The 15,696-nt window shown below is 44.2% G+C and overlaps 1 protein-coding gene across 1 annotated transcript in view; it reads right to left on the bottom strand.

Moving 5' to 3' along the window:
- Positions 1 to 69: 69 nt before the first annotated feature.
- Positions 70 to 15,696, bottom strand: part of KIAA0355 (KIAA0355 ortholog) — a gene marked incomplete at its 3' end in the record, with an annotated part of 25,278 nt that continues 9,651 nt past the window's right edge. Inside the window, exons 3-11 of the mRNA XM_010161973.1 lie at positions 13,761 to 13,901; positions 13,384 to 13,479; positions 13,078 to 13,239; positions 12,019 to 12,177; positions 7,445 to 7,542; positions 5,873 to 5,998; positions 4,398 to 5,380; positions 1,017 to 1,182; positions 70 to 204 (exon numbers count right to left, since the gene is read on the bottom strand). Of these exons, the coding sequence (XP_010160275.1) occupies positions 70 to 204; positions 1,017 to 1,182; positions 4,398 to 5,380; positions 5,873 to 5,998; positions 7,445 to 7,542; positions 12,019 to 12,177; positions 13,078 to 13,239; positions 13,384 to 13,479; positions 13,761 to 13,901 (2,066 nt within the window). The remainder of the gene's footprint in view (positions 205 to 1,016; positions 1,183 to 4,397; positions 5,381 to 5,872; positions 5,999 to 7,444; positions 7,543 to 12,018; positions 12,178 to 13,077; positions 13,240 to 13,383; positions 13,480 to 13,760; positions 13,902 to 15,696) is intronic.

The following is a 15,696-nucleotide window of genomic DNA, read 5'->3' as shown; positions in this document are numbered from 1 at the left end:
GTGGCTACTTCAGTTCCCAAACCCCAGAAGAATCTCCCAAAGCGGTATGTGTTTGTTCATTCTGCTCACCTTCTCTGCTTTACAGCAGCAACGAGGTCTGGCCCTGAGAACATGGAGAACAAGCTGTCTCCGTTAGCTGAGGAGGTCTCATCGCTCGAGCTGGCAGAGTCCCCTTGCGTACCAGACCAGCTGTTTGTCACATCACTGTAAGACAAAGTTGTGTTAGTCCCTGTATTTACGGTGCCAGCCCCAGCCCGTGCTCCCGCGCTGGGCGACAGCTCAGAGCACAAAGACGTTTCAGTACTTCACAGGAGGTACTGTAACGCAAATATTTCCAGTTACTGAGCCATCACATCAACTGCTTTCTGGGTTACAGTCGCTTTATATGCTTTCTGCCAAAATAACGAGGGGAGTCACAAGCGCGCCTCGGTCAAGAAGCGCCAAGCGATGCTTGGGTTTGGAATCACTGAGCACCCGACTCTGTCGCTGCAAAACGGAGCCAGAACACATCCTTGTCCCCCTGGTTTGAAGCTAGTTTGAGTCACAGCTGTCACATCAGGGACAAACGGACAGGATCAATTCTGGTTTGGAGGAGATCAAGAACTACGGACGTACCTGCTGTAAGGTACCTGCCGTATAGCAGCAGGGTAAGTAGCTAAAACCTGGAAAGCTGAATTCAGTCAGGGACTGCAACTTCGACAGCATCGCATTTCATCAAAACTAGGTCTTAAAGGTTTTCAAAACACTGGAAAGAAATCCATTCTGAACGAACCTGTGCTATAAATTCCTTACTTCCTCTGTTCGAGTCCAAGCTGGAATACATCCCACCCTGAAGGCGGCATCAGACAAATGTCAGTGCCTCAGTACCAGCGGAGCGGGACGGGCTCAGCTTTCTCTTGACACAATGATGCGGCAGCAGTTGGACAACACACCCCCGGTATTCCCACATTCTGCCAAGTCTGAGCGTAAACCAGACCCCGGTACAGCAAAGATCGGCAGCCTGTCTAATCTCTTACCCCTCTGTGAAATACTCGGGAAAGGGCCAGGTTTTGTGAGGATCATCGGGAAGAGGCCAGTTGCCACGCGTGTGGCTCGGGCGGCGGACGTGCTGCGCTTGCCGTTTCTGCTGCATAGCCTGGTTGACGCCAGCAACGTAGCGGGCGAACTCTGGATCGGAGCCAACTGAACAAAAGAAACCAACAAGTCAGTTGCTGACGCTGGGCTGTTTCTGCTGCAGTTATCCCCCGCCTTTAACCCCTGAGGCTTGACCAGACCCCGCAGCAGAAAGCAATTCCCTCGCTGAGCGTAACGGGCAGACGACAGCCGATGCCTTGTCGCGGAGCAGCCAGGAACACGGATGGAGGTGTGTCTAACGAGGAGATGCGCACCGGCCGTACGTGGGGGGTAACAATGCTGACGTGAGGCACACCTGCCCCTCGCTTTCCCGCGGGAAGCCATGTTTGTGACTGTCCTCATGTCTATACCCTGAAAGGCCCAACATCCCCTCAGCAGCCACTTCGGAATCAGAGCCTGTGCGTTTATCCAGGCTCAGAGAAAAGGCCCTACCGACTGCTGCAGTCGATTCCAGACTGCAACACAATGTCCAGCTCTCACGTTTTCCATGTTAAGAACCTGCTTGCTTCGAGCAATCGGAATCTCAGACCAGTCATATTAGACCACACAGCCCAGAAATCACCTACTTCTAGACAGACTCGGTAACAATTCCGAAAACCTGACCATGAACTGCAAAGTATTTCAGAGCGAGACTGGTATTGACAGCAGAAAGCAGTAATTCTTAAAACCAGCAACTCTTCCATTCCTCAAGGGCTCCGTGTGTCCCAAGCCTCGGGCAAGTGATACACATCATCTTGGGCAGACACAGCACAAGCCTTGACCCAGGAGTGTTCCAGCTGACCTGGGCACCCCCCCACATATTAAGAAGAACCCTGCTTTGAGTCAGCGTCACTGACCTGCCACAGCTGCTGCTGCCTTTTCTTTTCCCCATGAAGGAAAACTTTGCAGCCTCGCTGGATTTACGGAAAATGTCCAGAGTACATGCGCAGTAATACAGCGGGAAGCACAGAGCTGCTGGCTTCTGGGCTCAGTTTAAGAGTGGAGACTGAGGAACATCCAACAGGCATGCACAGCTCGGAAAGCAGAAGTCAGTCCTCCGCATGACAGCTTCCCTACATTCAACTCAGCTTTTAGCAGTTCCCTCATCTTCCTTGGGCACATTTGGAAAAGAGCTCTGCTGTGCTTTGCTGGATGCAAACTGAAACGACAATGAAGAACAGAACATTGTTCCTCTACGTTGTTTCTTACATAAAGACAGGATGGAGCTGTACAGAAACACAGTACCCCCACTAACGCCTGTTCTCTTGGAGAAACACATCTTTCTGTCAGTTTAGGGTGAGGCTGGAAGCTAGGGAGATCCTCAGATCTATGGATAGATTCTAGATAAATTCTCAAGGGCGTCCAGGTTTTTTCCTGTGGATAGATTACCGTTATATTCAAACTAGCAGGCTGTGTTAATTCTGACCTCAATAAAAACGTATCAGGTAAACAGCCCTTCAGCAGGTATGTTTGGGACTTCATTCTCTCAGGTCTGTGACCTCATTCACAACACCTGCAGGTACCAACATTCCTTCTACCAGTCCCTACGGCAACAGCCCTTCATCAGGTCCTTACAGATGATACAAGTAGTGTGAAACGCTTTTCTGGTGGCTGGTCGAACCTTTGGTGTGAAAAGCCATCAATGTTATAAATACTTAATTAGCAGATTTGCATCTGGAAAGGCATCACATGCAGTCTCCACAAATATTCATCAGAAAAGTACTGATGTTTGTTTCAAATGCCCAATGTAGAGAGTCCTAAAATTTGGAAATGAAAGGGTGTTGCCCGTTTTAAAGCTTTCTGTACCATACTAACTAGAACTTAAATTGCAGATTCCTGCATCACAGCTCAAACTTGCAAGTTATATGAAGAGAAGTTATCTTTCCCAGGGAAAAAAAGATCTATGTGATTGGAAGGTTTTGCTTTTTTAAACCCCAGATCTGTGGAAAATAATGCTGACTTCTCACTCAACAGTTAAAAATATGTATCCTCATCCACAGAGCACCGTTTGTTAAATTGGCCAAGTCACCTTTTTGGAGTCCTTGATATTCACCCTATCAAATGGAAGAAAAGAAGTAGCTTTATGTTTCTGCAGTATTTTCCTTTCAATCTGCCTAATGGATTCAAAATGCCAAAAATGCCAGTCCTTTGTAGAAATGCATATTCTTCCCTACAAATACATTTATTTGGAGAAAATCATGTCACCTCTCCTTAAAGTTTGTGATAATCCTTAAGTATATACCATAAGTAACTAAGATTATGCTAACTCAGACTTTACAATTAAAGAAACTTGTGATGATATAACTGATGCCTGTTCTTGCCTTATAAACTCCACTGATTTACAAAGAAAACAGCTGTCAAAATGGTGAGTCAAACGAGCTTGTCTGAGATGCCTACCCAGCCCTAACACACAGACACGTGTGGGAATCAGACTCATGGCTTGATAAAAGGTTTTCCTGTTCTAGTGCTGCCTCCCTCCAGGCAGTTTTCATAAATGCATCCCACAAAGTTTCTGTAGGGATGTTCCAGGCCAAGAGAAATTATATTTACGAGGTAACAGATTTGTAAGGTGTTCCTTGCACTACTGCCAGAAGAACTCATTAGTCTCCTCCTAGACTCTGCAGTTGGTTTCAGAGTCTTCAGCTATCTGCTTATGGCTGCAGCATTTCATCTCACTTCACCTCTGACCATCACCCCTCTACACTTACAGTTTATGCTGGCAAACCACATGGCGCCTGCTCTTTAGTCCCTAATCCTTCAGCATCCCAGCTTTTCACCCCACTAACAACGTAGAACAGGAACCAGTATGAGTCCCACGGCACTGCCCAGCAATGGAGGGGAAAAGCAGGGATATGGGAAGGATGTGATCTGGCTGTACCTCCAGACTGCGGGACTGGTACAGAGCAGGAAGGATCATTTGGGGAGAGGTAAAATACACAAGTTCAGGAGTCAACAATGGCTTTCAAGTTTTACACATTAATAGGAGGAACATCGTCTCTAAGTACCTGTCCCAGTGGTCCATAGGGGAAGGATGAGAACCACTGCAGCTGGGACAAGAAACAAGCTATTTGTTCACATTAGGATTTATTAATGAGAGTCGTTTGTACTTGAGTTCAGCTTCTTTTAAAAAGAAGAGAGGCACAAATACAGATACCTGTTTGCCCTCATAGGCACCGTAGGGTCTGGTGGACAGCACTGAGAAATGAGAGTTATCGCTAGCACTACCTAACGGTACTCTGCAAACGGACCCATACAAAGAGCAGAATAAGGGAAAAGCCACACACCTGCAGGGTCAAAAGGCAGGATTTCTCCCAACATCCCGAACACTCCATCAGTTTGGTCACGATTTGGCCATGTATTGTTTCTAGGTCCTTGGGGTTTCTGCCCTAACATCTCTGACATCATGTTGTCCATATAGCTGCTCACAAGACCCAAGCTGTACAAATCGGAGCTTAAATCTGAGAAGCCAGGATTGTTCCACTGGTTAATGTGAGAGAGCCCAGCTCCAACAGCCTGGGCTGGCTGCTGTGAGGAATTAGTCAGCCATTTGGCAGGTACGCGCTGCTGTGGTCCAATGGGTTGAAGCAAGTGTTGGTAATACTGCATTTGCTGCTTTTGTGACTGCTGTGGCTGTGACAGGCCTTGCTGAGAAGGATGCAGCGGTGCGTGAGACACAGACTGCGGCTGCTGTTGGACTGTTCCTGATTTTTGTTCTGTTGCTGTAGAGGATGCGACAGAGTTCCTTCTTTTCACCATCGGAGAAGTCTGCTGGGATTTGCCCATGTTAAAACCAGACAAGAAGTCTATAACGTCTTGCATTTCTTGGTCAGTTGGCAAATTCATACCTTTGTCATCCTTGCTGTCATCCGGTTTGAAGAAGTTGTCCCGTCTTTCAAGTAGAAACCCGTTCACTAGCTGATTATTTGTGCTCTGAACTGGCTGCAGTGGATCTGTGGTCCTGGGAAAGTGACCAATGTTCAAAATGCTCTGTAACCGTGCATCGATGTTAGCGGGCATTTTCGCTTTCTCCTCCGAACTGGAGCTTATGAAGACATTTTTGGAAGGCGTGCTGGGGATTGAGTAACTTCCAGCATTACTTGCACTGGTACAGGAAGTTTTTTTTGTAAACCGCGACGTCAGTTTTGAGAACGTCTTTTGCAGACCCCCTGAAGATTTACTTCCATTTCCGGACGGCATGTCAACTTGATTCCCGAAGTCTGAGATTTCCCGCTGTAACTGGATCTGAATACAAGGCAAAGCTTGCTCCCTGCATCAACAAAAACACACGTATCAAACCACCCAATACATAAGCGAGCCTGTGCTTTGGAGGAAACTGTGTATTTGGGTAATCGCTAGTGGAGGAAACAAAAGCAGACTGCCAAGTTCATCAGCTACTTCTGTGTCACGATGCAAGTTATCAGCAGTATTTTCAACACCATTTAACTACTTTCCATTCCGTAAGAAATTTCAGTTGTGCTTCAAGACCCAGAGGCAGACTAACGTAATATAAACCAAGTATTTCTGTAGGAGAGCCACTTTTCACACTTAGATAAGCAGCTGGTTTGCTTTAAAGACTGCCCTACCTCTGCATGTACCCACAGGGTACCTGTGTAGATTACCAATGTCTGGCTCTCCCTCTGACTACTGTTCTCCCCTTCTGATGAACCGGGACAATCAAATTGCCCAGCACAGACCTCTCAACAGTGACGGCTTTGTTTAAACTAGGAGAGCAGTGCATGAGGCTCAAGAGGAGATGTACCTTCCTTCCTTCCACCTGTGTATGTCAAACACAGCAGTATAGAGCACATCTACGAGTCCCAGGGTCTTCTCTGGATCCAGACTGCGCTGCAGCAAAGACATTGTCGCTGGGTCTTCTTTCAGACACCTGCAATCAGGAAGTTTCACTTAAAACCAAACATTTTTGCTCTTTACATTGAAGAGTGTTACCATGCTAGTCAGATAATCAGAGGCCTACCAAAACACACCACTTGTGCCCCTACAGAGGTGCAGCTAACAAAGGCAGCAGAACTTGTGAATGCCTCAGGGCTCCCAAGGGCTGCACCTGCAGCCCCAGTTTCTCTCTGCTGCTCAATATACAGCTGCTCTAACTGTACAATGAGGAGTCGTGTCATTTATTTTAAAAACGCGGTTAATGAGCAGCTCTGCTGCTGAGCAGGCATAATTCAGGCACAGAGTAAGAAAAAACAAATCCACAGAGACAGACACCAAGCCCGTATCTGGTAAACGGCAAGAACACACAACTCTAGTGCGTGGGGGCGCGCGGGACTCCGACGCTAAGAACCTCCAGCCTGACATCCCCTGGGGAAAAGGATTCAGCGGATCCAGCAGTCTGGGGGAGATTTTACAGAGCTGTGAAGATGCAGGATTTGTGAATTGTCCTCATTAACGGCTCAGAATTAGGCCTGAATCTGAGGTGAAATCAGAGTAACTCATACCCAAATCCCAGCAGATCTGCCGGGTCCCTGCGAACCCGCGGCAGAGCGAAGAGGCGCTCTCAGGGTGCATCAGCAGGCGGAGCTCTGCCAGAGCGCAGAGCCCGGCACACGCTGCCTGCTTCAGCTCTGCCCTCAGAGAGCAATTTACACAAAGAGAACAGAGGAGGGCCAGTTTGTGCTCTGTAGAGGAGCTGAAGATGGATCTGGGGAAACAGACTATCAGTTCACTTCTGGACAAACCATGGGTACCATCAGTGACAGGCTCAGATGAATGAGCTGCGCTGTACTGACACTCCTGACACTCAAGTACGCCGAAGACAGAAAGGAAGCATTCTAATTCCAAATCACTGTCTCCAAAGGGAAAAAGCCCTCACCTAAACCTCAATTAAACCTACCACTCTTCCCTAGGCAGTCAACTAAGCTGGTAGGAACAGCGTCTCGGACCAGAGCGTTGTGCAGTTCCCCACAGCACTTGCAGAAAGCGCTACAGCTCCCACGCTAATCTCATCTAGTTCCTGGCCATCCTGAGGGAACGGCTGTGAGGACCTGCCGGGGAGGAGCGTAACAGGAATACCGGTTTGGGGTTTTTTGGGGGTTTTTACCTTCTCTTTCATCAGCTGCCTCTCACTTTTCTTTAAAAGTATGGCTTAGTGCCCCAGCACTGCCACCAGCAGAGGCAGCACTGGGACGAGGACGGCTGAGGTACAACTGTCAGTGGCAGGAAGGGTGGTGTTCAAACAGCCCCACACCGGAACTTACAGAAGATACGCCATGGATAGCACAGTGTTCCATCTCCCATTGGCACTGCAGGACTTTTCCCCATATTTTTCAGTCACACCTATCAGTATAACCTCTAACCCAGTATTTTTATTTACCAAGTGGATGGAACTTGCACCACAATTCTGGATCCTTCTAAACTTATCTGAGGAGCATAGGCTTCTTTATTTTCAATCTGTGCTGTGTCCACAACCACCTAGCAAATGAGATGAAAGTAAAAGGGAAATTATTGTAAGAATTAGTTCTGGTTACTTCATCACCCCTGTAGTTAAAATGCAATAGTCTCACGTCCCTGCCATGCTACAGGTGCTAAAGATAACCAGATAAAACCAAATCAACTCACAAAATCACTGTAAGTTGATTTCTATTTTAGTATCTAGAAAAAGGAAAGGATATAAAACGATTAGTTTGATACAGTAACCTATGCTTCAAGGACTTCATTCTTCTCAATTACATACTGTAGGTACGCACCACTACGCAGCTGCCACCTGCGTTACCTACCAGCTGGTAGGTATCAATGGCTTCACAGAACAGCCCTTACAGTGGAGAGTTTTCATGCTATTACTACTTCAGGAGCTCCCAAACACCTACTTATCACAAGATTTTGCATTTAAACGCAGTGCATGGTATGATATGGACAAGCAGTATTCAGTCTGAAACCCTCCACACAGCTCACAATTCTTTACACACACACACCCCCCCTCCACCTCCTTTTAAGGTCAGAAAATCCCACACCAACATGTCTCTGTTTGGCCCAATGGAACCATCCCATTGTTCAACCCCTATTATGTAAGGGGGAAAAAAAAGTGACTGTTCAATCTGCTGAATTCTGATCCTTCTGTAAGACATCCTGAAGATATACAGTAGATGAAAGTCTTCAGAATTAACCTCCTGTCAAGAACCTTTCTTTGTATGGAACCGAGGAGGAATGGATTCACTTCAGCTTCATTTAAACTTTAACACCAGTGATAGCAAGTTCCATATTTGGTTTGTGCTTTCTGTTGTTGTCCAGTCTGCATGAGTTGGCCTTTTTGATCATTTCCATAATTTCCTATTTTGGTCATGCTGAACCAGCAGCTTTTTGGCAGCAGTCAGCAGTTCTTGCTTCAGTGACTAGCAGATTAGCTGTATCATTTATCCTTGAAATGGCAAAAGTCCTCCGGTATAAATAAGCCTCAGGGGATATATTACTGGCTTTTTCTGCAATCATCCTACACCGGTTCCACTTCCAACTGGTTGTCTCCTACTGGTTATGAAGAAATGGGAAATACGAACAGTGCTGAGAGTCTCTGCTCTCTCTTGCTTTAACAAAACCACCCAATGACACTTCACCCCACTTATTTCCCACCTTTTAGGTATTTTAGCCTAAGGCCTTAGTTTTCCTCCAGCTGACTCTGAGCATGCCCCTGAGTTTATTCAAACTTGTACGACATGTCTAAGCAGAGTGACAAAATCCACTCATGAAAATACCTCTCACTTAGTAACAGGGCAACTCCATTAGTTTTTTCCTTGTATTTGTACCATTTCAGTTTTAGGTAATTTGGTAATCTGTAGTTCAGCTATATTGCAGTTAGAATTGGGATAAGGAGAGATGAAGTTAAGAGTGATTTCTCTCAACTCCCACCAAAAATACTGTCTGCACCTCAGACCTGTAAGCAAGAACCGAAAGTCTGATTTGTGCAGACCTGATCAGCTTCTGGTAGTGGTGTGTGGTGGTACTCATGGTCTGGGCTTTGTAGGGGGTGTCCCCCCCACCCCACCTTCCCTTTGGCCTTAAATAAAAAAGTTTTACATTCCTCAGCATTTGGTCAGTTAGGACATCTGATTGGACGTTACAAAGAGATTTAGCGCTGCTGCAGCGCACAGGTTTTTGCTACTGAAAGATTCACTGGCACAAAAAAGGATGGCTAGGGACTCAGTTGAACCTCCTCCTCATGGCTTTGCACGGGGCCGATTCTAAGTTTTACTTCCACTCATCCTCCGAATTCAACTCTTTCAAGACATGTCACTTTTATACACACGAAGATTTCTTCAGCCGACCCAAATCTGAAAATACAATTCTTTATATATAGATAAAAGTGAAAAGTTGCACTTTTAAAAATTATTTCTTAGGCTTAAAAAAATGAAGTCTACAATAACCCAGCAAACTAAGTCCCATCGCCCTGTGCCTTCCACTCTTCTGGAGTTTCTTAAAAGGCACATGGCCTGACAGGCAAAAGACAGCGAGAGAGTCAAGTCATGTTCTTCTTAAAATCCGGCACTGAAATGACAAGTTTACACACAATTCTGAACTAATGCAGACAGCTCAGCTTCTAAAAGCAGTAAACCAAAGACTACGTAATATTGTCCCATGATCCATTTGTCCGAGTTCCACACAAAATAAACTTAAAATAAAACATTCTCCCTGCCTGCCTGGCGGGTGCTTAGAGGATAGCTTCCTGTGCATCAGACATCTATTGTTCTTGCTTTACAGGTGTTTCCTCTCTCATCTCCACCCAAAGAAAGCTTTAAAGAAGCAAATGAGAATTTGTTGTCTTTGCATGAAGCATACATACAAGCATAATGGAATCTTGTAAAAAGTCACAGCACATAGCTTATAAAGAAAAACCTCATCCCTCACACCTTTCCAAATTGTAATAAATTCAAATGAGAACAAATGAAGGAGAGAAGGCTCACCAATATTTTATCATGTGTGTAGCTCATTACTGTGTCTTTGAAGACAGAAACCTGCCACTTTCAGAACCTAAGGTTCATGCAAAAAAAAAAAATCTTTGGAGGCATTCATGCTTCAACACAAGTAGTAGTCCTTGTGTCAGCACTGTCATTTGGGAGAATGTATAAGGAAGTTTTATGCTGACAACTCTCCAAATGTTATGATAAACCTGAAGAATATCAGAGCTTTCATTACCAGCAGGTCTAACTAGTTATGTCTAGACTGGGGGACAGCAGGAGATTTGGACTCGGGAGTCTAGGAAAGTGCCTCGGGCCACTCCCCAGATCCCATCAGGGCAGCACTTGGGTGTGCACAACACTGAAACCCCCTGGAAAGGAAGCGGTGGGAGGTGCAGCATCCTCCAAGGCATTCCTCATCTAGACACTCGGGAGCCAAGAGCAACTCCTGAGTTACAGCACACTCCCTCCGGGCTGCTGAGAAAGTTTGTCTTGGCCTCATTTCCCGTACCTTGCTGCTGACTCCCAGCACCCTACCACAAACCATGGCAGGCAGAGACACACTCCCACGTAACCTTTTTTTTCCCCTATTTATTCCTGTATTTATTAATATTTAATACCTATTTTCCTTGAAAACACTTCAGTAGAAATTTGATCAATCCCACTAATCCACATTTGCTTTCTCTCCCTGTAAAACCTCCTTACCTAACCACCTTAAAAGTGGTTAATGCACCACTACCTCCTATCCTATCCTTAAATCCCTGTATCACACTGAAATAAGAATTGATAGCAGGTGCACTGCTGTCATGAGATAGATGGCCTGCCCCTTTGATTTTAGGCCTCCTTTAGAGGATGTCAGTTGAATTCCAGTATGATTTGAACCTAATTCTAACAGATATTAAATATTAAGGGGATATCAGATATATCTAGTATCAAAGGAATGCTAAAGTAGAAATATCTGACAAACTTCTTATTTACAATTTGTCATTCACTGTTATCAGAGAACCTATTAATGGTACCAAAACCCAAGTTTAATGAACTAGGACAGAAGGTCAAAGTCACTCAATCAGCTGTGTGATGTGTTTGAAAAACGTGGTATTTACAAAGTACGTAGCAATATGGGTCCTTTCATCAGAAATTAGTTACGAAGTCCTGAGGGCCTGCCATCATCTTGAACAAAGAATCAGGATCTGAATCAGCAGAAAGCATTTATCTCACTGCAGGTTAAAACGATTCAGAGAATACCTGACAAACTACCATAGGCTATGGTGTCCCTTTATGCCTGCAGTTCCTCCCTATCCTCTTGCATTCTTGCCCCCATTTTATTTGTCCAGTCAAATGAAAACTCACAGTAGCCCAAAACCCTATGTGCCATGAATGAACACTATTATATTAAGAGGAGATTGCAGTAATTAGTTACGGGAGCACAAATCAGTACGTTCCAAGCATCTGTTTTCAGCAACTGTTTAGATACTATAAAAATCCATGGAGTATGTTTTTAGAGAACACGTCTACAGCAAGGTGTGTAATTGCTCTGTTGTTCTGCTGGAGATGTCAGGTAGCAGTACTTGGTGCAGAGGACTTCCTGGTCTGCGTTAGGCAGGAAACCCAGCTTCCATTCAAGGCAGACAGGAAATGAAAAAATGCCAGTTTTCGCAGCTAATCTGAGAGAAGGGGGGAAGGGATGTTTCTTTGTATCATGGCCATGCATAGTTTTGAAAAATCTTTCTATTTCACTATGAATTAGAAGTTTCATTTCTCGTGCTCCCTTTAATAATGGGGACTGCGAAGTACGCAGTACATTCTCCTGTTCCCATCAGCTACTCATACCATCCACAAACTCACGTTCTACAAGGATACATTCTGCTCACAAATCAAGGGAGCTGCAGCATTAAAAACAGTAAAATACAAAGTAAGGCACTGGAAATTAATTCCCAAACTCTTTAAAATATCTGGTTTCTCTTCAGGATGTTTAAGCAGCCCTTTTTTCCCAGTCACTTACCAGTCCAGCTTGGCCAAATAACAGCTGTACAGCAGTTTTGCAGGCTCCTCGCCAAGTGGAAGGGCAAACCTGATTTAGTACTTCGGTAACAGGAGAGTCATCCCGGGGTGTTAGTCCATTGTGGCACCCAGCTTCCTTAATCAACTGCAGCATTGTGTGCTGAAAAAAGCAATTAAAACTCTGTCACACTACACGCACGATTCCGAAATGTTAATACCAACGCTTCCCTAAGTATCTGTCATTGTTCTACACGTTTTTCAACAACTATAATGTTTGTTACTTCTGAACAGTCTTGTGTAACTAGTAGAGCTGAACTGAAGAGCAGAAAGACCACCCCTGCTATCTGGAACACACACAGTATTTTTGCTTGTATTCTTGCAGAACGGTTTCATCAAAGCTACAAACAGCACTGCAGAGACAACAGAAAAGCAGCATTTTCAGCTGTGGATTGTTTCAACTCCTTCAGGAGCAAGGAATTAAGCTTAACTAAAGTGAAAATGCTGATTAAAATTGCCCAAGTTACTTCTGAACAGACATCTTTTCCGTTCCTTTATATGGAAAATACAATTAACTTCTCCACAATTTTAAATTAGTTTTTTTGAATTTGATTAAAGTTTGTAAGATGACATTAAAAGGAGCTTTGTTCCAAAGTATTTTTTCAAGTACCTCCCCTCAGCACTAGGCTGGGCCAGGGTTATTTTGGCACCTAATAAGATAGAAAGTGCATCACCTGGTTTGGGCATCTGTAAGGGGTCACTTTCCTCTGCACTCCTTGACACCTAACCCACCTATTTTCAAACCGTTCACAGAAGCATCATTACCTGCTAGATGCCTATGCTTCTCTCAGACTGGACTGGATTTGCCCAGGTGGTTAAAACATTATCCCTTGCAGGTGTGGACCTACAATGTTATCAACATCTTGTTTCCACAAGAAGTCAGGCTAAAAATAGGCACTTTCAAATACAAGTCTGGCACTGAACTTCTACTGCGGTTGGTCCCTGAATTTTAAGGAGTTCTACTCTTCCCCCCACCCCCCGTTGTTAGATTCAGGGTTATTACTGTTTTCAGCTTCAGGTTTTCTGCCGCGGACTCATTGAAGGATATTCCTTTCAGAAAATGCGCTCCTATCTGAACAGGTACAGTGGGCAGTTCGCACTGAATTGGCTGAGGTGGAGTCTGTCGCCTGCCCGTTTGTTGGGCTTCAGCTTCACTGCAACAGCCCTGACATGTAAAGAATGGATTCATTAGAAGAAATGAAAACTTCAGAAATCCCTCATAGGAGACAACTTTTATTTTATTTTTAATTAAAAACAGCTATTTTCAGGATGAGGAGGGATGAAAGAGAAGCAGGTTAGCGGATCCTACCTGAAGACTTGCTTCAATAGCTTTTGGGTTCAAGTGGAAGCCAGCCTTCATTGCATATTCACAATGGCCTAAACTCTCCAAAGCCACTTTGTAAGCCTGAAATTAAGACAATTTGAGATAGAGCAGGCCTATCAGCAAGTAAGCAGGCAGGCAGTCACTGTGTCTGGACATGTATATAAGAACTGTGACGTGGATTTACCTGGCTCCGTTCTATCGCATACACCCCTTCACCATGTAAAATTCAAACACTAGTTCTCAAATAGCTCCTGGCTGCTTGGGGTACATATTTCTAGAGTAATATACTCCTTCCCTATTTCACCCCTTGGCCCACTGACTGTACTGCCTGCACACGGGAGCTGCAGACTTTAAAAACTCACCTGCAAAGCACTGTCAATTTTCATGTTTAGCTCTTTGAGCTGATGCTCAGGAATTGCCACACTCTGTGAGCAGAAAAGTTGCTGAACTTCAATTCCTGCCAAGCATCCATCACAGCCTCTTTCTCGCAGTCGAGATGTGGCCTGTAATGTAAAATAAAAATCCAGGGTAATGAAGTTCAACATTAAACCAGGTCAAGCTTAATTAAATACAAAAAAAGGCCCAAAAAATCCCCACAGATTTCAAAGGGGGTGAGAAGCAGCACCTGGTGGAAAGGATCTGGAAGAGATTATTCATTTTAACTTATTAATCCTCTACTGATGCTCTGAAAGGAGAAATCTCCTGTCATTTGTCTGGCATGTAAGTGTTGGCTAGCAACTTCGTTCAGCAGTGGTTGCTGTTACTACTGCAGCTCCCTCAGGGCTACGGATCCTGTCCCCCAGGCCACATGATGACTGTGGTTACCGGAGCAGGGACTGAGAACCTCAACATAAAGGGTATTACTTGCCACAGAAACAGAGCATACATTTAATCATGTGCACAAACACTGCTGTGTACATAAGATAGATTTTATAAAAATAAGGGCGATTACTCTGGGGCAATTTGAGAAGAGCCACACAGGACCCTGAGATCAACTTAGCACAGTAAGAGAATGGCTTTATGTAACATGATTTATGAAAAATAAGAAATATGAAAAGCCAAATATCTACTTTTAACTGCAAAATAATCCACTACTGAGCAGGGTAAACCAAATAGAAACCTACTCTCAGCTGTATTGAAGGCCTCAGACACAGCTGATTTTTCAGCCTAGGAAGGAGTCTTGCTCTAAAGCAGGGTGTCCAAACTGGGAATTTTTGGTACTATAGCCAATGGACAAACACACCGCTCCCCTCATCGACACGTACAGAATTCCAGCATTTTCCAAGTGAAAAATCTTAAAAAGGAAAAACAGCTTGAGCTGCTGACAAAGTGTCATCGTAAACTATTCTGAAACAGCAGGGTATTCTCCTGGCAAAGGGGCTGTTTTTATATGGAAAAAATTGATTGACTTCCACACCACAGTAAGAATTTGGAAATATTTCAGTATTTCCAGTCTCCCTTCTATCAAAATACCTTGTATATTAGTCTAGCCACAATTATAAGAGAGATTTTATTTACTTACAGAGCACAGATTTTTCTTACGCTACTCTAAAACCCCACAAAAATACTTCAGATTGACTAAAATAACTAATCATAAAAAATCAAAAGTTTCCTCTGCTGTTATTCTGGAACTATGGAGAATGTCTATTTTTCCTCTTCTCCTCCACATGTAGGTTTAATAAAGAATTTCATTAATGTAATACTTGTACTAAACTCTTATTTCAAAGTAGCTGATGGGGGCTGTTAAGGAGGTAAAAAAAGAAACTTAAGGCCCCAGATTCTGCAAACCCAAGTTTAATTTTAAACAAACTTGATAGCAATTGCAGGACATTTCTAGAAACTGTAACACAGTTTTGAGGAACTTTGTGTATTAAACACAAAATAAACTATTTTTATGGAAAAGGAGTGAAGTTATACCAGGATCAGACCCGTCACGATTATCTGTAATATGCCTGAAGCACTCCAAAATCCTTATTTTATCTACTGAAATAAATTCATGCTGCAGTAAAAATTACAAATAATTGCTCTGCATTCATAGTTCTAAAGGAAGCTTTTTTTTTTGCTTTCATAAACCTTGCAGATGTTAGTTGATAAATGGAAACCTTGACAAGATTTCCAGTCAAGATGATTAACATGCCTGTGTGGGCTGCCAAATTAGACTTCAAAAGCTCATGCTCCAAGTTACTTGAATTTAAGGAAACCAAGCACTCGGTGTCTGAACCCATCCTGATCTATCAGCCTGCAGACTGCTGCAGTGCAAGGGAAAGCAGTAAAGCTCCTAAAACGAATTGTCTTCGT

This window comes from Eurypyga helias, unplaced genomic scaffold, assembly GCF_000690775.1.
Source record: "Eurypyga helias isolate BGI_N326 unplaced genomic scaffold, ASM69077v1 scaffold14422, whole genome shotgun sequence".
In the NCBI taxonomy this organism is placed as follows: domain Eukaryota; kingdom Metazoa; phylum Chordata; class Aves; order Eurypygiformes; family Eurypygidae; genus Eurypyga; species Eurypyga helias.
The sequence above is the reverse complement of the archived record's forward strand: the minus strand, read 5'-3'. Positions and strand labels throughout refer to the sequence as shown.